Genomic DNA, 23,998 nt, shown 5'->3' with positions numbered 1-23,998 from the left:
GCTTTCTAAATTTTTTTCTCATACTGTTCATCATGATTTTTCTGTGTTGACATTTTCTCTTACACTTTTGCTGTAATTGTTCTTTAGCTCTAAGCAGTTTTTTTTATTTTATCTTTATGTATTTCTACACACATGATTATGTCATTTCAGAACAGAGATAATTTTAGTTATTTTGAAGTATAGTATTTCTTTTTTGTTTGTTTTCTTATTTTAGTTGAAACTACCAATTCTATGTTGACTAGGAGAGGCACATGCAAGTAAATTTTCATATTATTCATCTTAACAAGAAATGCTTTTCAGAGTGAAGAAAGAGGACAAGAGGAAGGCAGGGAGAAAAGAGGAATCTTAAATTATACACAAACATTCTCTTGTGCCAGAAGTAAATAATTACTTTTATTTCTCCTCAATCACTCCCTTGAAGAGACTTATCAGTATACATAGAACACCAAATATTTGCTCATCAAATGGCATATTGATGTGTATTTTTTTAAAAAATAAAATTTTGAGGCCAGTATTATATTTCTCTAGGAGGTGGTCTCGTTTAGTGAGTTATCAGTGGTGTGAGTGGGCTGATACTGTGTTGGCAGTTGCTGAAGAAGAAAGTGGAATCAAGAGATGAGGTTCCCTGTTGGGGGAGATGACTGCTTGCCTCTGAGATCAAAGGAACAGCCCCCAAAGAGGAGAAAACCTATGACGCAGCAGATGGAGGTGGGCTGACTTGAACCACGTCTGTATTAGTTACTGTTGCTGCTCCAACAAATGACCAAAAACTTTGTGGCCTGAAACAACAATACTGTTACCTTTCTGGAGGTCAGAAATTCAATGCGGGCTAGCAGGGCTGCATTTCTTCTTGAGTTCTTAGGGGAAAACCTGCTTGGTTGCCTTTTCCAGCTTCTAGAGAACTCTTTCATCCATTGCCTTGGGGACTATTTCACCATCTTCAAAGCCATCTGCATAGCCTCTTTGGCTTAGTTGGCTTAAAGCTCAACATTCAGAAAACTAAGATCATGGTATCCAGTCCCATCATTTCATGGCAAATAGATGGGGAAACAGTGGAAACAGTGGCAGAATTTCTTTTGCGGGGGGGGAGGGGGGGCTCCAAAATCACTGCAAATGGTGACTGCAGCCGTGAGATTAGAAGATGCTTGCTCCTTGGAAGGAAAGCTGTGATCAACCTAGACAGCACATTAAAAAGCAGAGACATCACTTTGCTAACAAAGGTCCATCTAGTCAAGGCTATGGTTTTTCCAGTAGTCATGTAAGGATGTGAGAGTTGGACTATAAAGAAAGCTGAGCGCCGAAGAATTGATGCTTTTGAACTGTGGTGTTGGAGAAAACTCTTGAGAATCCCTTGGACTGCCGGAAGATCCAACCAGTCCATCATAAAGGAGCTCAGTCCTGGTTGTTCATTGGAAGGACTGATGTTGAAGCTGAAGCTCCAATACTTTGGCCACTTCATGCGAAGAGTTGTCTCATTGGAAAAGACCCTGATGCTGGGAAGGATTGGGGGCAGGAGGAAAAGGGGATGACAGAGGATGAGATGGCTGGATGGCATCACCGACTCGATGGACATGGGTTTGGGTAGACTCTGGGAGTTGTTGATGGACAGGGAGGCCTGGCGTGCTGCGATTCATGGGGTTGCAAAGAGTCGGACACGACTGAGTGACTGAACTGAACTGAACTGATGTGTACGTGTGTCTGTGTGGTTTAAAGTAGAGAGGTCTAACTTTATTCTTCTGTAGATTGATGTGTAGTTTTATCAGCATTGTTTGTTGAAAAGACTGCACTTTTCCCATAAATGGTCTCAGGCAACCTTGTCAAACATCATTAATTTGTGTTTATTTTTGTATTCTGTTCTATTTCACTGGTCTTTATATCTGACTTTATGCCATTATTCATATTATTTTGATGATAATAGCTTTGTTGTTAAGTTATGAAATCTGTAATTGTGAGAAACCTAAATGTGCTCTCTTTTTTATTTTTTCTTATCCAAGACTTGTTGTGGTATATATGAAGTTCTATCAAATGTATAGATCACTTGGGTTAGTATTGTCATTTTAATACTCATGAACGTGGTTAACTTGCTAATATTTGCATCTTTATTTTCTTCAAACAAATTTTTTAAATGATACATTTCTTTTCTCTTTTGGTTATTTCTGAGTATTTTTGATAATATTTTCAATGACATTGCTTTCTAAATTTTTTTCTCATACTGTTCATCATGATTTTTCTGTGTTGACATTTTCTCTTACACTTTTGCTGTAATTGTTCTTTAGCTCTAAGCAGTTTTTTTTATTTTATCTTTATGTATTTCTACACACATGATTATGTCATTTCAGAACAGAGATAATTTTAGTTATTTTGAAGTATAGTATTTCTTTTTTGTTTGTTTTCTTATTTTAGTTGAAACTACCAATTCTATGTTGACTAGGAGAGGCACATGCAAGTAAATTTTCATATTATTCATCTTAACAAGAAATGCTTTTCAGAGTGAAGAAAGAGGACAAGAGGAAGGCAGGGAGAAAAGAGGAATCTTAAATTATACACAAACATTCTCTTGTGCCAGAAGTAAATAATTACTTTTATTTCTCCTCAATCACTCCCTTGAAGAGACTTATCAGTATACATAGAACACCAAATATTTGCTCATCAAATGGCATATTGATGTGTATTTTTTTAAAAAATAAAATTTTGAGGCCAGTATTATATTTCTCTAGGAGGTGGTCTCGTTTAGTGAGTTATCAGTGGTGTGAGTGGGCTGATACTGTGTTGGCAGTTGCTGAAGAAGAAAGTGGAATCAAGAGATGAGGTTCCCTGTTGGGGGAGATGACTGCTTGCCTCTGAGATCAAAGGAACAGCCCCCAAAGAGGAGAAAACCTATGACGCAGCAGATGGAGGTGGGCTGACTTGAACCACGTCTGTATTAGTTACTGTTGCTGCTCCAACAAATGACCAAAAACTTTGTGGCCTGAAACAACAATACTGTTACCTTTCTGGAGGTCAGAAATTCAATGCGGGCTAGCAGGGCTGCATTTCTTCTTGAGTTCTTAGGGGAAAACCTGCTTGGTTGCCTTTTCCAGCTTCTAGAGAACTCTTTCATCCATTGCCTTGGGGACTATTTCACCATCTTCAAAGCCATCTGCATAGCCTCTTTGGCTTAGTTGGCTTAAAGCTCAACATTCAGAAAACTAAGATCATGGTATCCAGTCCCATCATTTCATGGCAAATAGATGGGGAAACAGTGGAAACAGTGGCAGAATTTCTTTTGCGGGGGGGGAGGGGGGGCTCCAAAATCACTGCAAATGGTGACTGCAGCCGTGAGATTAGAAGATGCTTGCTCCTTGGAAGGAAAGCTGTGATCAACCTAGACAGCACATTAAAAAGCAGAGACATCACTTTGCTAACAAAGGTCCATCTAGTCAAGGCTATGGTTTTTCCAGTAGTCATGTAAGGATGTGAGAGTTGGACTATAAAGAAAGCTGAGCGCCGAAGAATTGATGCTTTTGAACTGTGGTGTTGGAGAAAACTCTTGAGAATCCCTTGGACTGCCGGAAGATCCAACCAGTCCATCATAAAGGAGCTCAGTCCTGGTTGTTCATTGGAAGGACTGATGTTGAAGCTGAAGCTCCAATACTTTGGCCACTTCATGCGAAGAGTTGTCTCATTGGAAAAGACCCTGATGCTGGGAAGGATTGGGGGCAGGAGGAAAAGGGGATGACAGAGGATGAGATGGCTGGATGGCATCACCGACTCGATGGACATGGGTTTGGGTAGACTCTGGGAGTTGTTGATGGACAGGGAGGCCTGGCGTGCTGCGATTCATGGGGTTGCAAAGAGTCGGACACGACTGAGTGACTGAACTGAACTGAACTGATGTGTACGTGTGTCTGTGTGGTTTAAAGTAGAGAGGTCTAACTTTATTCTTCTGTAGATTGATGTGTAGTTTTATCAGCATTGTTTGTTGAAAAGACTGCACTTTTCCCATAAATGGTCTCAGGCAACCTTGTCAAACATCATTAATTTGTGTTTATTTTTGTATTCTGTTCTATTTCACTGGTCTTTATATCTGACTTTATGCCATTATTCATATTATTTTGATGATAATAGCTTTGTTGTTAAGTTATGAAATCTGTAATTGTGAGAAACCTAAATGTGCTCTCTTTTTATTTTTTCTTTTCCAAGACTTGTTGTGGTATATATGAAGTTCTATCAAATGTATAGATCACTTGGGTTAGTATTGTCATTTTAATACTCATGAACGTGGTTAACTTGCTAATATTTGCATCTTTATTTTCTTCAAACAAATTTTTTAAATGATACATTTCTTTTCTCTTTTGGTTATTTCTGAGTATTTTTGATAATATTTTCAATGACATTGCTTTCTAAATTTTTTTCTCATACTGTTCATCATGATTTTTCTGTGTTGACATTTTCTCTTACACTTTTGCTGTAATTGTTCTTTAGCTCTAAGCAGTTTTTTTTATTTTATCTTTATGTATTTCTACACACATGATTATGTCATTTCAGAACAGAGATAATTTTAGTTATTTTGAAGTATAGTATTTCTTTTTTGTTTGTTTTCTTATTTTAGTTGAAACTACCAATTCTATGTTGACTAGGAGAGGCACATGCAAGTAAATTTTCATATTATTCATCTTAACAAGAAATGCTTTTCAGAGTGAAGAAAGAGGACAAGAGGAAGGCAGGGAGAAAAGAGGAATCTTAAATTATACACAAACATTCTCTTGTGCCAGAAGTAAATAATTACTTTTATTTCTCCTCAATCACTCCCTTGAAGAGACTTATCAGTATACATAGAACATCAAATATTTGCTCATCAAATGGCATATTGATGTGTATTTTTTTAAAAAATAAAATTTTGAGGCCAGTATTATTTGTCTCTAGGAGGTGGTCTCGTTTAGTGAGTTATCAGTGGTGTGAGTGGGCTGATACTATGTTGGCAGTTGCTGAAGAAGAAAGTGGAATCAAGAGATGAGGTTCCCTGTTGGGGGAGATGACTGCTTGCCTCTGAGATCAGAGGAACAGCCCCCAAAGAGGAGAAAACCTATGACGCAGCAGACGGAGGTGGGCTGACTTGAACCACGTCTGTATTAGTTACTGTTGCTGCTCCAACAAATGACCAAAAACTTTGTGGCCTGAAACAACAATACTGTTACCTTTCTGGAGGTCAGAAATTCAATGCGGGCTAGCAGGGCTGCATTTCTTCTTGAGTTCTTAGGGGAAAACCTGCTTGGTTGCCTTTTCCAGCTTCTAGAGAACTCTTTCATCCATTGCCTTGGGGACTATTTCACCATCTTCAAAGCCATCTGCATAGCCTCTTTGGCTTAGTTGGCTTAAAGCTCAACATTCAGAAAACTAAGATCATGGTATCCAGTCCCATCATTTCATGGCAAATAGATGGGGAAACAGTGGAAACAGTGGCAGAATTTCTTTTGCGGCGGGGGGGGGGGGGGGCTCCAAAATCACTGCAAATGGTGACTGCAGCCGTGAGATTAGAAGATGCTTGCTCCTTGGAAGGAAAGCTGTGATCAACCTAGACAGCATATTAAAAAGCAGAGACATCACTTTGCTAACAAAGGTCCATCTAGTCAAGGCTATGGTTTTTCCAGTAGTCATGTAAGGATGTGAGAGTTGGACTATAAGGAAAGCTGAGTGCTGAAGAGTTGATGCTTTTGAACTGTGGTGTTGGAGAAGACTCTTGAGAGTCCCTTGGACTGCAAGGAGATCCAACCAGTCCATCCTAAAGGAGATCAGTCCTAGGTGTTCATTGGAAGGACTGATGCTGAAGCTGAAACTCCAATCTTTTGGCCACCTGATGCAAAGAGCTGACTCATTTGAAAAGACCCTGATGCTGGGAAAAATTGAAGGCGGGAGGAGAAGGTGTCGACAGAGGATGAGATGGTTGGATGGCATCACCAACTCAGTAGACATGAGTTCGGGTAAACTCTGGAAGTGGTGATGAACAGGGAAGGCTGGCATGCTGCAGTCCATGGGGTCGCAAAGAGTCGGACATGACTGAGAGACTTAACTGAGCTGAACTGATAGCCTCTTTGAGTCTCTCATCTAAAGCTCCTATATTCCCACCTCCTCTGTGACTGTAACCCTCCCAGGTCCCATGTGTGAGAGATTCATAATGACACTAGGTTTACCCAGGTAATCCAGGAACATTCCAATCTCTTTATCTTAATTATCTTTACAGATAATTTCTTTATCTATATAAGATAAAGATAATTAACTCTTTATCTTAAAGTCCTTCTAACCTGTCATCTCATGTAGCTATTCTGCTCAAAACCTGTATTATTTTCCATTTCTCTGAGACTAAACTCCTTTCTAAAGCCTAATGACACAGGCCTCCTGGCCCCACTGGTCCTCTGGACTTATCTTCAACTCCTGTCTCCCCACCTCACTAAACTCCATCCACATCAGCTGACTTGCTGGCCCTTAAATGTTACATAACACTCTTTCCTCCTAAACTTAGCATTTTCTGTTCCAGAGAAATGAAGGGAGCCACTATTTCTGTTTCAAGGCTGTTTCTTGTACAAATGAAAAGTTGTGTGGGATGAAGGGTAGTTGGTGCCTAACAGATGTACAGAAATGTGAGAGATTATGCAGAATTATCTCCAACAAGCACTTATCCATCTATAACAGCTAAATACTCCTGATTTCATTCATAGTCTCATCCCCCACTAGACTATCAACTAAAGACACTTCTTATTTTAATTATTGATATTTATTGATAAAACAATGTCCTACTAAAGAATGTTCAATAAAGTTTGCTGATTAAATCAATGAATGGCAAAACATGTAAGAACTAACTAAAATACTGAGCAAAATATATATATATATGTATACATATGTCTGAATCACTTTACTGTATAGCAGAAATTAACACAACATTGTAAGTCAACTATACTTCAATAAATTTTTTTTAAATAAAAAAAGAACTTTTAATAGTTTGGGGGTTTTGTTTTTTAATATTTATTTGGCTGCACTGGGTCTTCATTGGAGCATGCAGGATCTTCAGTTGCAGCTTGTGAGAGAGTTGGATTACAATGTTGTGTTAATTTCTGCTGTGCGGCAAAGTGATTAAGTTATGCATACAAATATATATATATATTCTTTTCCTTTATATTTACCATAGGATATTGAATATGTAATAGCTCCCTATGTGATTATACTAGCTCCTACAACAGTAGGACTTTGTTTTTCATCCATTCTATATATACCAATTTGCATCCGCTCATCCCAAACTCCCAATCCAACCCTCTCCCACCCCCTTCCCCCTTGGAAACCAGCAGGCAATACTTGATAGCTTACAAAAATACTTATGTTAAGTAAAAAATACGTATACAACCTGTATATTGAAGATGATTTCAAATTGTAAATAAACACACACACATTTGTATAGGTAAGTCAGGAAAGGATGAAATGAAATGTATTTACTTCATGACAAAATATTTTAAGCATAAAAAGTTCTTCTCTGCCCTTTGGCCTCATCTCTCCCTCGCTGTGAGTTGTGTGTCTGCATTACGCATGGACCAGACCTCCCCCATCAGTGGGAACACCTGCTCAACCATGAGGAGCAACTTTCTCCCAGCATCAGTAAGACAGCTCCTTAAAGGTAAATTCCTTCTTGACCTTGTAAGGGCTCACATGACCCGCCATGATGATGCTTAGATCTGGATTATGTATACTGTTAATAACGTCTTCTCATGCAGAGCCCTCTGTCTCAAAACCTTTCATACCTGTGCCTGACTTCAGGGGACGGAACATTCTCAGAGCTTCCCGGGTTACAGTTCTCAAATTTGACTCGAATAAAATTTTCCATTTCTTTCTTAGGTCGACTGATGCATTTTTCCACAAAGGAAAACACACTAAAGTTATTAAATGGCTTAATCAGAGGTTACCTTTATTTTCTATCATTTCCCTTTTATTTTCCAAATATTTTGTTATCAGGAAAAACTAATATCCTTATTTGAAGTCTTTATTATTTCACAAAATGTTTTTTTAAATAAAAACAAGCTTTCAAAAGTTCAGACACTTCTTTTAAACACCTCCATCAAGTACAGAAATGCTCTTCACAGCCCTAGAAGCAAGAAATTCTAATAGAATGCATGGTAGATATCTCATAGTTAATATTCTTCAGAATATGGATACTCAGCATGATCAATAACACTGGAAGAGAAAGAGGAGTACTAATTTATTAAATCAGTCATGTTGTCATAGCGAGTATTACTCTGTGATGTGGTCACGATGGGCTAAAACTTGAAATCTACAAAACACGTCCCTCCTTCCCCCCAACAAGCACACATGCAGGTGTCAGCTCCATGTGCACATGGCACCTGCACATCCAGTCCCAACATTCACGTGTAATATTCACTCCACAGTGACAGGTAGTTTGACTCAGGTTACCATTTATACGATAGCACAAGACCTATGGCTTGTGGAGGTCATTTCAGTCCTGGGTGTAACTTTTGACCCAAAATGATGAGAATAATCACAGTTAAAGAATTAATTGCACTTTTTCGTATATCCACCAAAAAAAACATCAAGCATCACCCCAAAATACAGGGTGCCTCCATTAAAGAATTTCCAATTTATTGAAGAGATACCAAGTACACCTAAATAATCATAACTACCAAATATGATTACTGCTTTCTTAATTTATAATTTATGAGAACACTTGTTATTCATTTGTTAGTATTACTGCTATTTTCTGTTTTTTCTCATGTTCTGATTTTTCTTTCTGAATTTGTCCTTTTCAATTCAACTCACTAAAAAGTGTATTCTGAGCAAATCCATGTGCCAAGAGCTGTGCTGTTGACATAAAGTCACAAAGATAAATAAGTCTAGGCATTCAAGACTAATGAGGGAGAACATAGATTTATACTTAAAATCTTTTGAGTACATCAAAGTAGCTTTACACATTTTATTCATTTATTATGTGTTTTCTTAGAATTATGATATAGCTTTACAAACAAGAAGGGGAGTTTTGAGATCTTTCATTCAAAACCGTCTTCATTTTGTCACTAATTTGTGTTCCCTTCTCTCTAAACTCCCTTCCAACTTCTCTCTGATTAGTCTTCTGTCTCTTCAATCCTGGTATCCTTCTGCAGTAATTAGCTGAAATTCTGCATTAGTAAATAAGTCAAAGTCCAGGAGGAGGAGGCTCCCCAGGGGAAGGACCAGTGATGGACAAAGGCTACACTGGGGTGAGTCTTGACTCAGAAAATCAGAGACCCAGATGATCTTACCTGGGTGTGTCCTGCTAAGGACACAGCAGTCACTAGAGGGTCAGTTAAGCTCATGATCTACTGCTAATTCAGCTTTGTGAGATAACAAGGATGAGGACATGGGAGTTGTAATAGGGGAAAAAGCCCAATGAAGAGATAAACATGAAATAAATGGATGGTATTTTGGAAAAGAAATGCCCTTTAGGGAGAAAATCCACCAGACACTAGGAGGCAGGCCCACTGTGAGTTCTCAGCACTGATACATGTTGCTCTTCATGGGCTCCCCTCCATAAAAACATTGACATGACATTTTACAGTTGTGTTAGGATGAAAATGAATACGGGCTTCTCTAGTGTCTCAGACTGTAAAGAATCTGCCTGCAATGTGGGACACCAGGCTTTAATCCCTAGGTTGGGAAGATCACCTGGAGGAGGGAATGGCAACCCACTGCAATATTCTTGCTTGGAACATTCCACGAACAGAGGAATCTGGTGGGGCTACAGTCCATGGGGTCACGAAAGAGTCGGATACAACTGAACAACTAACACTTTCATTTTCAATTTCAGACATGAATATAATTCAGGACAGATTCATTATTACACAGTCACTATTAATCTGATCATTTCACCCAATTTTAAAAAGAATTAAATATGAACATTTTTTCATAGAGCTTTAAAGTACTAGGCACTGTGCTCCATGTGTCTACTGGGTCCCTCAGCCCTGCGAGGTGGTACACCAGGCACAGCAATTAGGGGCACGAAGTAGTGAATTCACCATGATGTCAACTCTGGGGATTTTACTGATGGGCTGTCCTGGCCCCAGTTACATTTCTGTTGGTCAGAGACAGAACCCTGGAGGAAATCTCTGGTCTGAGGTCTACAGGAAGCATCTGGTTTACTCCTACACTGGAAATCAGAACTGTCTTCCTAGAATTAAGCTTTTAAAAATCCTCGTTCCCCTGCTGACCGGTCTGTTACAGTAAACAGTGTATATGTGAAACATCTGCAAGTCACTTATGGTAGAAATTCATAATATCTCATATTTCTATTGATGCCATCGATTGCTTTCATGTCTTCTGGAGTCAGTTCAAAGTCTAACACCTGGAAGGAAGGAAGAATAACATTAACCTCTCCTCCAAGGAGCTGGCTTCCCCCTAGGGACTGGAGGAGTTTCCATGGAGGAGACAAGAAGAGGGGACAGGGAAGCCATGTCTGTCCTCAGCTTCCAGGTGAACAAGCCTGGGACCCTCTGCTGAGTTCTCACCTCTCCTTCCCACACCTTCTCCTTCTCTGTCCACCTCACAAGCATTACAGTGCATCAGTCTTTCTAAGTGAATCACTTGAGACAGAAAACAAACTAAAATCCTCTTTTTCCAAACACACAGTCTTTGGACACTCCAGACTGAGAACTTGCTCCCAGAAAAAGTGGTAAGTCAGTTCTGAGCCCAGACATGAAGAAGATTTTTCCCCACTCACTGATGAGGGTGCATAGTCCTGTGCTGAGATGAAGACCAGGTTAGTTGCCACAGTTAAGCCAAATGTATATGAAAATATATACAGAGAAGTGTGCAGGCTCCTCTGACAAGAGCCACATCCACCTACTAAAGCAGAACTGTTGAGCTGTTTTGCACTGAACTGCAAATGCACAAGAAAGCCCAGCCAAGAGGACAACAGCTGAGCTGAGTGCAGGCTGTTTGCCAAACCACAGAATCAAGAGACACATAACTGATCTCTGTATGAAATCTTGAAACTGGGGAGAGTTTCCTGTACAGCTATAGCTAAGGGTACAATAATGGTCTCCTACACACAAATCAAAAGATTTTGCAAATCTGCAAAAATGGGCAAAGTCTTGAACAGGAAATTTGCAACAGCAGAAACTCAAGGAGATTAAATGCATGAAAGTGAAACATTAGTATTTAGGGAAATGCAAAACAAAACCACGATGATTTGTTAAGTTCAGGATCACTGCTATAATTTGCATGCCCCCAAATTCACATGTTGGGACCTCACCCCACTGAGATGGTGTCACAGATTGGAGCTTTTGAGGGTGATCAGGTCATGATGGTGGAGCCCTCAAGAATGAGATTTAAACAATATCATATTCATATAACAGACTTGGTAGAGCTCTGTTGCCCCCTCCACCATGTTAAGATACAAGGGAAAGCCTGCGACCTGGAGGAGGGCCCTCACTTGACCACACAGGCACCCTGACCTCAGACCTCCAGCTTTAGAACTGTGAGAAAGAAATTTCAGTTGTTTCTAAGCCACCCGATCTTAAGTATTTTGTTAGAGCAGCCTAAATGGTCTATGAAAATCACATAATGCAATTTTGTCAATTGAGAATGAAGAAAATAAGATTTCATTTGTACAAGGTGACAGAATAAATTAGAGACACAGTGCTGAAACTAAAATCTCTATTTTCTGTCCAATCTGAACCCTCTCCAGCCATGCCACCTCTCCTGTTGCCACAGCAGGAGAAAACCATCAGAAACACACACAAGGCATTCATGCACCAAGAAAAACAGGTAACTTGTTTTGACTCAAGGATAGTATGAGAGCTGGACAAAGAATTACCCTCGTGAAGGATATTCCTTAGGAGCCCTCTGCTCACAGCCCCACTCATCATCACCTGTGTGTTCTCTTTGATCCGCTTCTCATTGAAACTCTTGGCCAGAACCACAACCCCACGTTGTATCTGGTAGCGAAGGGCAACCAGAGCTGGAGTTTGTTTGTGCTTTTTGGCAATGGCACAAAGAACCGGGTCCTCCAAAAGAACAGGGTAGTTCGGGTTCACCCTGGAAGGAAATTCAGAAATGCTGAGGAGTTGAGACTGAATACTCAGTTTCTAAAGGGGCTTCTCAAAGAGACAAAGTAGGTCTATTCTAGACCAGTGCTTCTCAAAGTGTGGTCCAAGGACCAGAAGCATCAATATCGCCTGAGATCTTGTTAGAAATACAAATTCTATGGCTTAGCTGAAGACAAACCGAATCAGAATCTCAACTGTGTCATTTCCCAATGCATTTACTAAGTTCTCCCAGTCATTTGGATGCATGCTTGAGCTGAGACCAGTACTGCCAAACTTGTGGATTTTTTCCTTTTTCTGTTTTACTTCTCAGTGATTGTTTTTCTTCAATAATCATAGCTCTAAAATAAGTATAAGGGCAAGAAAATAAAAAGAGATGGAGACAGGGAAATGTTTTTGCTTTTAATTTTCACTTTTCTCAAGTGTTGATCAAAATTGAGTAGTCCCAAAATGAGGACTCTTTATTTCATCATTATTTGCATTGTGTAATAATCCTACAAATAAATTTTCACTAAAATGATTCAATTTGTGATTTTTTTCAGTCATCATAGATCTGGGTTGTTGTTCAGTCATTTAGTCATGTCTGACTACTTGTGACCCTGTGGACTGCAGCACGCCAGCCTTATCTGTCCTTCACTATCTCCCAGAGCTTGCTCAAACTTATGTCCATTTAGTCAGTTATCCATCCCACCATCTTGTCCTCTGTCATCCCATTCGCTTCCTGCTTTCAATCTTTCCCAGAATCAAGGTCTTTTCTAATGAGTTGGTTCTTCGCATCATGTGGCCAAAGTACTGGAGCTTCAGTCAGCATCAGTCCTTCTAATGAATATTCAGGACTGATTTCCTTTAGGATTGACTGGTTTGATCTCCTTGAAGTCCCTGGGAGGTACATGTCTTATGTTGATTTTAGATATAAGGTGAGGGAGACTTGAAACATTTATTACTAGCACTGTGTTCATTTGTTAAAAAATAAGTAAATCATGACTTAAGCTTATCTCTTAAGTGTTCAATGCAGAGACACTTGCATTAAAATCTACATACAACAAGACACAGGAAATGTAAAAAAAAAAATCAATTTGGCTTGTGATGGTAAGACAAAACAGGATTATGTCCCATCTCTCTTCTCTTCCTCTGTCACTTAAAAGTTATCTCTGGAGCACTGTGTTCCGTTCAGTTCAGTTCAGTCACTCAGTCGTGTCTGAATCTTTGAAACACCATGGACTGCAGCATGCCAGCCCTCCCTGTCCATCAACAACTCTTGGAGTTTACTCAAACTCATGTCTATTGAGTCGGTGATGCCATCCAACCATCTCATCTTCTGTCGTCCCCTTCTCCTCCTGTTTTCAATCTTTCCCAGCATCAGGGTCTTTTCTAGTGAGTCAGTTCTTTGAATCAGGTGGCCAAAGTATTGAAGTTTGAGCTTTAGCATCAGTCCTTCCAATGAATATTCAGGACTGATTTCCTTTAGGATGGACTAGTTTGATCTCCTTGCAGTCCAAGGGACTCTCAAGAGTCTTCTCCAACACCACAGTTCAAAAGCATCAATTCTTCAGTGTTCAGCTTTCTTTATAGTCCAACTCTTACATCCATACATGACTACTGGAAAAATCAGAGCTTTGACTAGATGGACCTTTGTTTGGCAAAGTAATGTCTGTGCTTTTTAATATTCTGTTTAGGTTGGTCATAGCTTTTCTTCCAAGGAGCAAGGGTCTTTTAATTTCATGGCTGCAGCCACCATCTGCAGTGATTTTGGAGCCCCCCCAAATAAAGACTTTTAGTGTTTCCATTGTTTCCCCATTTATTTGCCATAATGTGATGGGACGGGATGCCATGATCTTAGTTTTCTGAATGTTGAGTTTTAAGCCAACCTTTTCACTCTCCTCTTTCACTTTCATCAAGAGGGTCTTTAGTTCTTCTTCACTTTCTGCCATAAGGGTGGTGTCATCTGCATATCTGAGGTTATTTATATTTCTCCCAGCAATCTTGATCCCAGCTTGTATTTCATCCAACCCAGCATTCCGCATGATGTACTCTGCATATAAATTAAATAAGCAGGGTGACAATATACAGGCTTGATGTACTCCTTTACTGATTTGGAACCATTCTTTTGTTCCATGTACAGCTCTAACTGTTGCTTCTTGACCTGTCTACAGATTTCTCAGTAGGCAGCTCATGTAGTCTGGTATTCCCATCTCTTTAACAATTTTCCACAGTGTTGTGATCCATACAGTCAAAGGCTTTGGTGTAGTCAGTAAAGCAGAAGTAGATGTTTTTCTGAAACTTTCTTGCTTTTTCGATGATTCAACGGATGTTGGCAATTTGATCTCTGGTTCCTCTGCCTTTTCTAAATCCAGCTTGAACAACTGGAAGTTCATGTACTGTTGAAGCCTAGCTTGGTGAATTTTGAACATTACTTTGCTAGCATGTGAGATGAGTGCAATTGTGAGGTAGTTTGAGCATTCTTTGGCATTGCCTTTCTTTGGAAGTGGAATGAAAACTGACCTTTTCCAGTCCCATGGAATCCCATGGACAGTATGAAAAAAGCACTGTGTACATTATTATAGAAATATTTTATCAAAATTTGAGTTTTATGGACTTCCCTGGTTGTTCAGTGGTTAAGACTTCATCTTCCAATCTAGGGGTTGAGGGTTTGATCACTAGTCAGGGAGCTAAGATCCCACATGACTTGAAGCCCAAAAACCAAAACATAAAACAGAAACAGTATTGTAACAAATTCAGTAAAGAGTTTTAAAAAATTGAGTTTCAGAGTAACTCCCTGTGGCCTTCAGTAATGTTCATACCATCGTGATAACTGTTGGGATCCCAGAGCACCATAGGCAACTAGGACAATATCGTGTGACTTGCAAAACTCCAGCAGTTTGCTCTGGTTGAGATAAGGGTGACATTCCACCTGTAGAATGCCAACAGAGAAGAGTGTCAAGTTATATGAAAAAGTAATATGCCAGAGGAAGCTTAAAAGTAAAAATCACACATGCTAAAGAAAAAAAATTGTGCAAATCAGATTACAACTGAAAACATCAACTTCAAGTAATGATTTAAAAAAAAAAAAAGGAACAAGTTTTATCTCTGTTCCCTGAAAAGATTAAAAAAAAATAATAATAATTCCTGAGAACAAGCAACTCTAGGAACCAGATCTTGGTTACTAAATACCACTGAACACCACCAAGACATATGCCTAATTCCAGACTAGAGACAGAAAAAGAGCTGTTAGAATCTTGGGACTATAGGATCTAGTGTGATGGGAGGGGGAGGTCCCACTGGTCCCACTGGTGGCATTTGGGTAAACTTGAGCATCAAAAAGAATCATGAGTGAAAACAAATGTAGCACACAGTAAATAAAAATCCCTGAGGCTCTAGTGATGAGAGCAGGAGAAAGAACAAAACTATTTTCCTCCATGGATGGTGAGTATTACAATAAATCCTTTCTCAGAAACTGACAATTAATGGGAAGGAGTTAAGTTTTTACCCTGTCTTACAGGAATAAGTGCATTTTATGTTGACTCAATGAGGGAATTTTGTTTTTACAATAAAATGTCATGTCAGGAAATTAAAAATATTGCTTAAAATTGAGAATATTGAAAAATATCCCAATGAAATAATTAATGCAGGTGGAAGTCATTGAAGGATTCTCAACCGTTTTGTGAAAATTTGGGGGAAATTAAAATTCCCCTGATGAACGTTATTATCCAACAGATGACTAGATAATTTCAACAGGAAAATACACACTTCCAAACAAAAAATCTAGCTACCAGTTGCTTTACCAGGAGAACAAAATATCACTACTCACTGAAGGACAACTTGTCATCACATGCTTCCTACTCGGGCGTATGTAAGAGGCACAGCACACAAAGGACACCCATGGCTGATTCATGTGAATGAATGACAAAAACCACCACAATTTTGTAAAGTAATTAGCCTCCAATTAAAATAAATTTTAAAAAATAAATATTTATGGAGAATGGCCCTGACCATCAGAACAAGGAAAAAAAAAAAGGACATTTTCATGTCAAATATTTAACCTTAATGTAGTAAGGAATTCAGATTTAACTACTAATTTACATAAAGTAGAAGCAGACAAACAAGTTAATTAATGTAACAAAGTAATGATGATAAATACAGCGTGTTTGTCGAGAACTTGTCTAGCTATCTTTGTGACATAATAATTGAGTGTCCATTCTAGGTTAAAAACCATGAAAAATATGACTCAAAGTGACATGTGAACCATATCAGATCCAGGTCATCAAAACATAATATATATATTTATCGTATAAATCCATAGAATTAAACATATATATATATATTTATTTATATATATACTGGATATCCTTAACTGTTCTAATATCTGGAATTTTTTCACAGTAAAAACATGGAAGTAAAACTGATGCCAGAATCACATTAATTTCTTAATTTTTATAACTAAATATATATATATGTATATATTTCTTGAATTGTGTAAACTACACTTTCCATATAAGATTCTTTTTCCTTGACTCCAACTTGTAACTTAAAGACATTATGGTACATACAAAATAAGACCATTGCAGAAAGGTGAAGATTACATGACATATGTATCACATCTCAGTTATATGGCATATCTAGATCTGTCAAACTTAAAATTAAACAGCAGATAGATGGTCGCCAGGGGCTGGGAGGAGGGGGGAATCCAGAATTGATAAGCATGATGTGAAGTCTCAATTATACAAGATGAATGAGTTTTAGATCTGCTTCCAACACTCCCTATAATAACACTGTATTGTATTATATGAATACTTAAAAACTTGCTATGAGGTTAGGTCTCATGGTCTTCTTTTACCACAAAAGGTAAAAAATAGAACGAAAAAAGTAAGAGTACAGAAACAGACATAGAAAAGTGAGTCAATACTTTGGCCACCTCATGCGAAGAGTTGACTCATTAGAAAAGACCCTAATGCTGGGTAGGATTGGAGGCAGGAGGAGAAGGGGACGACAGAGGATGAGATGGTTGGATGGCATCACTGACTCGATGGACATGGGTTTGGGTAGACTCCGGGAGTTGGTGATGGACAGAGAGGCCTGGCGTGCTGCAATTCATGGGGTCGCAAAGAGTCAGACACGACTGAGCAACTGAACTGAACTGAACTGAACTGAATCAGTTAACTTTGTGATGGACATTAATGGGAGAACCAGTCCAAGCTTGAGTAAATCACAAGGTTTGCTCTAAGACTGAGTAAGTATTCCTGAATGAATATCTCATCAGTAGTTAGTATCACCATAAGCCTTTAACTTCATCCCTCAAACTTGATGAACTTTCATAGCCTCTAGCAAACTTTGCTGAAGACCCATAAATGCAGAGAAACCAAGACAAAGGATTCAGGCATTCAAACTCCACACAAACTCTTATCACCCATCTCAGCTGATTTTTCTCTTTGTTTACTGCCTTTTCTATGTTTCCTTACTGTACATAGTTCCCTGTGAGACACGTTAACATCTGATTTCTGGTCATGTTTTAAGCTAAGGGGAAAAATCCCTTCCTCTAAGTTGTGGGTGTTGAGTCTAACCCCCTTTCACTTCCCTCAGTTCCTACCCACAATTTAGCAGGAAGCCCTCCCCACATTTTCCACTCAGGCTTTATCAAACAGAGATATTGTTATGGATTCTATTCACACTGTCCAGACAGAGGCTCTGCTCTCTAGAACCCTCTGTCCACAAAGGTCAGATGAACAGGAGGGGAGGACAGACAGATATCTGGCTCCAGTGCAAGAAGGAGGTTCTGAAGAGCAGGAGGGAGAGGAGCCAAGCTGCTCACCTGGTTGCAGACAGGCTTGTACTTGAGCCCTGGCTTGTTCAGAATCTTCTCCAGCTGCTTGTGGTTGAAGTTGGACACCCCGATGGACTTGGTCAGCCCTGCATCCTTACACTTCTCCAGGGCCTGGGAGGGAGGGGAGGTGGACAGTCATGAACAGTCACTTGGAATAGGCAATAGAACAAAATTAATGGCTGCAAAAAAAAAAATTGTTAAAAGTGTCTCTTGTCAAGAATTGATTGATTCAGCTCGTTGATTATAAGGAATAAAAAAGTGAAAGAAGTTCATGACACAAGAAGAATTACAGTTAGAAAAACCCTGGAGAAGACATAACACATGGAAAGAAATAGATGCCTATGTTACCATTCCAAAGTCTCCTCCACTGTTCTTCTCTGTGAACATTTCAGCAGTAGTTTCCTCCCCACAACCCCAGTATCCCAGCCCTTTGATTCATGAACTGCTGGGTCTGATGGTCCACAGCCCATTCTCACAGGTGGAAGAAATGAAGGAGATTCCCCCTCTCCTGGTTCCTCCCCTGGTTCTCTCCTCCCTGTACTCACTTCCCATGTGTGACAGAGATCCACTGAGTCAAGTATCAGTTTTCCATCTTCATCTGTTGGCAAAATTTGCTCTCCTGGCTGGAATAGAAGCAGTAATTTTAGAGATGTTACAAAACAATTTCCCCATACTTAGCCAGACAGCCAGGCACATCTAGGACCAGGGCATCAAACCTCTATGAGGTAGGTTTACAACATTCTAGATACTAATATTTGAAAGTTTAGTTCAGTTCAGTTCAGTCGCTCAGTCGTGTCCGACTCTTTGCAACCCCATGAATCGCAGCATGCCAGGCCTCCCTGTCCATCACCAACGCCCGTAGTGCTTTACAAATAGAGTTTTGAGCAATATGTTTAGAAGGCAATTTTCCACTAATCTCTTACACTTATGTTTTGATAAAGACAATTTTCCTACATTCTAATGGGGACTGTCAATGACTTATTTGAATTTTTTTCTGCCTCTTTTACTTTCCTCTTGCAAAATATCTCTATTGTGCTGGAAGTGACTTGTCTAACTCAATGAAACTAAGCCATGCCATGTGGGGCCACCCAAGACAGATGGGTCATGGTGGAGAGGTCTGCCAGAATGTGGTCCACTGGAGAAGGGAATGGCAAGCCACTTCAGTAGCCTTGCCTTGAGAACCCCATGTAAAATATGAAAAGTTATGCCTTACTTCTGGCATTAAAGTTGCAAACTTGACCTGGGCTCGATATCAGACTTCCTTTTCCCTTTGAGCATCAGGTGCCCTAGGGCAGGCATATGAACCAGCAAGGGTCTCCTTAGGTTGATATGGAATGTGGAAGATCCAGACATGCTCTCAAATGTTCATGACCATGAGCCTTGAGGCCCTAAGGCCATATTTGCCACCAATCGAAAATGTTCAGTGAAAATAAAGCAAACCAAGAGAAATGCCATGATAAGAGATAGAAAAATGGAGCCATTTATAAGAGTACTGCAACTCAACTTTCCTCAGTGAGGAAAAGTGTACATCCTACACTGTACTATGAAAAATACTTACGTACTATGAAAAAAAGTACTATGAAAAACTTAAGTACTTAAGTACCATGAAAAAAAAGTATTATGTAAAATCTTAAATACTCAAGTACTGAAGTATTATGAAAAAAAGTACTATGAAAAATCTTAAGCCAACCATCCATGGAAGCTGATAGACATTGTGACACATGAAATAAGGTGGAGGTGATCACACAAATTGCCAACCTTCAGAGGTACTGGAGTATGAATAAGATAGAGATCAACATAGTCCAGTTGGAGGCTTTTCAGTGATTTTTCCAAGGCTGATTGGACCAACTCTGGTTGAAGGGGTGTGGCCCAAAGCTGCAGAGGTTAAATAATAGAAGTTATGTTAAATGAAGGCAGTAGGTAATTTTGTTTGTCTTGTTCCATTTAATGATTAAACATTTTTATTCATTAGAAATGGATGACCACTGGGCAAAATGATTCTTTTTTTCTTGAGTTCCATTTTTTATCTAACCTACCCATGCAAACTTTATTATTTGACTGAATTTATCATAAGTACATCATTCATAATAGAATGAAATTAATCAAGATAAATAGCATTATAAAATAATTACCATGCCTATCATCTGAATTGTGTTTGATAGAGCATAAAAACACAAACTGAGTCTAATTCAATCAATCAGTCCTCTCAGAATTAATTGGCATTTTGTTTACATAGCTGTAGGAAAAAAAGTGTTTTGAACATATTAACATGAGCAGAACATAATTCAAGACACTTTGGCTAGATCTTGTGTAATACACAAAGTGCCCCTCCTAATGTTCTCTTTTACTCTTGGAATTGAGAATTGAAATTCAGAATGTGAAGAAATTTGAGAAACTCACCCAGATGATAAGGAAAGCTATAATCTATTCACAATTCTGTATGAATTCTTAGATGATACTAAATCACACTCCTCTGGCCTAGGCTCAGAGATGGAAAGTGACTTTAAAATTTGAACATGGCAGTGAAGAAAAAGTTGTTATCACTTTCTATTTTGGGACAGGGGAGGAGGAAACTACATTTAATATATAAGTATGTGTGGAAAGAAAGCTGTAATAAACAACATTCACCTAATTACTGATCCTATTACATAATTGTCATCTGCACACAACTAGTTGTGCACATATGCACACACACAACACACAAAGCACCTTTGAAGTGTAGAATATGTCTTCTCTCTTCACAGTGCCATTGGCAATCTTGCTTCGAATGGCCTGGCCAACCTGCTCTTCATTTTTGTATGCATGAGCACAGTCAATGTGGTGGAACCCAACCTCTATAGCGAATTTGGTGACCTCCAGAGCTTCTCTCTTAGGAACCTACATAAGCAACAAAGGTAGGAATTGAACATTACCATGATTAAGAAATTGCTGAGCCACAAGCTTTGATCTTCCCAAGAATCAACTTTTCTTTGTGCTTTTGGTTCATTCTGCACGTGTGGTGATGAACCCATGACAGTTTTCCTGAATGTTCCTGGTCAGTGATTAAATGGACGACCAGGAGCCCTTCAATCCCAGGTGATTAGTGGTTGATCACAGGTATCAGACGATCCCAAGATAAACTCCAGATTCAGTGATTTTCTTGAAAAAATTGTAAGACTTAGCATAAAGTCGTAGTCATGGATACATTATACTGTGAGATGCTTGAAGCAAAATCCACAAAGGTATAAAGTACCTGGTAAAAGCATCAAGAAAGGAGTACATCAAGGCTGTATATTGTTACCCTGTAACATATGCAGAGTACATCATGCAAAATGCTGGCCTGCATGAAGCACAAGCTGGAATCAAGATTGCTAGGAGAAATATCAATAACCTCAGATATGCAGATGACACCACCCTTATGGCAGAAAGAGAAGAAGAACTAAAGAGCCTCTTGATGAAAGTGAAAAAGGAGAGTAAAAAAGCTGGCTTAAAACTCAGCATTCAAAAAACTAAGATCATGGCATCCGATCCCATCACTGCATGGAAAATCAATGGAGAAACAATGGAAACAGTGAGAGACTTTATTTTCTTGGGCTCCAAAATCACTGCAGATGGTGACTGCAGCCATGAAATTTAAAAACGCTTGCTTCTTGGAAGAAAAACTATGACCAATGTACACAGCATATTAAAAAGCAGAGACATTTCTTTGCCAGCAAATGTCTGTCTAATCAAAGCTCTGGTTTTTCCAGTAGTCATGTATGGATGTGAGAGTTGGACTATAAAGAAAGGTGAGCACAGAAGGATTGATGCTTTTGAACCGTGGTGTTGGAGAAGACTCTTGAGTCCCTTGGACTACAAGGAGATCAAACCAGTCCATCCTAAAGAAAATCAGTCCTGAATATTCATTGGAAGGACTGACGTTGAAGCTGAAACTCCAATACTTTGGCCACCTGATGTGAAGAACCGACTCATTGGAAAAGACCCTGATGCTGGGAAAGATTGAAGGTAGGAGGAGAAGGGGACAACAGAGGATGAGAAAGTTGGATGGCATCACTGACTTGATGGACATGAGTGTGAGTAAGCTCCAGGAGTTGATGATGTACAGGGAAGCCTGGCATGCTGCAGTCTATGAGGTCACAAAGAGTCGGACACTACTGAGTGACTGAACTGAGCTGAAAAGCATCAAGAAGCCAGGTGAAAGCTTCTGGGACCTCTGTCTACCAGTGAAGCCACATAGAATACACCAAATAAAATCTGCATCTATTCAAGCTGTACAAAGCGATGTTCTCATATAATTATCCGTTGTTAATGATTAACAAAATCAATAACAGATCTGTCACCTCACATAGATAACTTTTGGCTATGGGGAGAATATTTAATATCTAGTCTCTTAGCAAATCTCATGAATACAATCCATTTTTTTAACTATAGTTACCATGTTCTACATTACATCTCACAACTTATAACTGAAGGTCTGTGTCCTTGACCATTATCTTGCCATTTTCCCCAGCATGTACTCAGTTTCTGGTCACCATCCCTCCACTCTCTGCTTCTGAGTTTCACTTTTTTAGATTCCACCAACAAAGAGATCAGGCAGTATTTGTCTTCCTACTTCTGGCTTATTTCACTTAGTTTAATATTCTCCAGGTTCCTCCATGTTGTTGCAAATGGCAAAAAGGATAACTTCTTTTATAAAGGCTGAATAATATTCCATTTGTTTTTATGTGACTTAGAATCTTTCCTTTTTCAAGGAGGTAGATCCTTGGTCTAACTGCCCTCTTTTGGCTCTAGTCCTAGTTTTCCTTAAATGCAGGGGCATTCAGGGATGTATTGAGTAATAGACCAGTGAGCTTCAATAATAGCTGGAACCCTTCCTTCCCCTCACTCCACTTTGCTCTATGAAGTAAACAAGCGCTGTCTTCTATCTCCAAAGTGTTTCTGAATATTTCCTTCTGTTTTGTAGATGAAAAAAGTGGGACTCAAAGTTTAAGGACCAGTTCCTTGTCACAACCACATACTCTTAAGGACAAAAATGGGCAGCCAATTTTCTGGCTTCCAGTCTAGAGTCTTATCCACTAGCCCCTCTTATGCACAAGGACTGAAGAGTATAGTAAAAATAAAATACAAACCCTACAATTGAAACCTTGCCTGAAAGAGTGTAGCTTATCCCCTCTAATGAAGCTATACTTTCCATTAGAAGAAATTTCCAAGCAGAAACAGAAGTACAGGGTAAAACACAGCTGGAGTGTTTATTGCCTGGCACCAGGCAAGTATCTCACAGTAGAAAAGCAATTCTCTCCCAAGAGTTTTCAGTCACCTCATCTTCAGGACCTTCCACTTCAAATACTTCTCTGGGTCATGTGTTTTTGGAAGAAGGAAAGGGTTCTAGAATTAATGAAACATACAGAGAAACCCCACCATTACAATGCCCCTCAAAGCAAAGCAGCTGACAGTCAGTGTTCTTGACAGCCGAGTCTCACCTCTTCTGCCAAGCTGGGAAAGAGACAGAAACTGGAGGGGAACCCAGAGAAATCTGCAGGTGAGCACAGCCTCAAACCCTGATGCAGAGTGGAGACTGGATGCTCTCTCCCCTTTCACAGAGCATGGTTCTAGCCTGGTTAGTAGAACCATGTGATCCTCCCAGAGTCACACAGGAGCTCAGTGCTTGACAACCCAAGTCCCTTCCATTCATGTTACATCCACTACTATTTATATCTCAACCCCAAACCATTACTCTTACCTCCTCAGGTGCATAGGTTCCAAATCCCAGGATAGGAATGAAGTGGCCATCATTAAGCTTCACCCTCTGGCATTGGGTTTCCATTGCCTGTTGCTCCTCTAAGTAAGCAGACTCTGATTTTTTCTTCTGCCTTCACAGGTTATAAATAATAGGAAGGTAAAGCCCCAGCTGCACTGTCCAATGTTAGCAGATACATTGTTGGAGGAGCATGATTAAACCAGTTCCCATGGAGTAAGAAGACAATTAAAGCCAGTTAACTTGCTTGGTTTTTTAATCAGTATAATCTTAAGATACATTTCGATGAGGTTGGCTGAACAAGTATTGACTGTGTGTTAGACTAGAAACTTCCACACAGCAATCTTTTCTCATTTTTCTAATTATGAAGCTGAATCTTACAGTACAAAT

At 39.4% G+C, this 23,998-nt stretch overlaps 1 protein-coding gene across 1 annotated transcript; it reads right to left on the bottom strand.

Annotated features, from left to right (window-relative positions):
- Positions 1–8,153: 8,153 nt before the first annotated feature.
- On the bottom strand, positions 8,154–23,677 carry LOC145531326 (aldo-keto reductase family 1 member C3-like). The gene is made up of 9 exons (XM_081553427.1): positions 23,594–23,677; positions 20,584–20,751; positions 19,633–19,749; positions 18,420–18,497; positions 17,863–17,985; positions 14,858–14,967; positions 11,883–12,048; positions 10,282–10,354; positions 8,154–8,206 (listed from the first exon to the last, which is right to left on the bottom strand). The coding sequence occupies exons 1-9, from the start codon at positions 23,675–23,677 to the stop codon at positions 8,154–8,156; spliced, it is 972 nt and encodes a 323-aa protein (XP_081409553.1).
- Between the last annotated feature and the right edge of the window lie 321 nt (positions 23,678–23,998).

This window comes from Giraffa tippelskirchi, chromosome 13 (genome assembly GCF_054371585.1).
Source record: "Giraffa tippelskirchi isolate mGirTip1 chromosome 13, T2T-mGirTip1v1.2.pri, whole genome shotgun sequence".
In the NCBI taxonomy this organism is placed as follows: Eukaryota; Metazoa; Chordata; class Mammalia; order Artiodactyla; family Giraffidae; genus Giraffa; species Giraffa tippelskirchi.
This window is presented reverse-complemented; position numbering and strand designations above follow the sequence as displayed.

What these genes read in the sequence shown, in the direction of transcription:
- LOC145531326 (XM_081553427.1), bottom strand. Translation starts at nt 23,677, where the DNA reads ATGGAAACCCAATGCCAGAGGGTGAAGCTTAATGATGGCCACTTCATT. An exon ending in ACATATTCTACACTTCAAAG is followed by an intron (nt 19,750 to 20,583) that starts GTGCTTTGTGTG and finishes TAACCTCTGCAG; the next exon opens with CTTTGGGCCACACCCCTTCA. An exon ending in ACAAGCCTGTCTGCAACCAG is followed by an intron (nt 14,968 to 17,862) that starts GTGAGCAGCTTG and finishes GGCATTCTACAG; the next exon opens with GTGGAATGTCACCCTTATCT.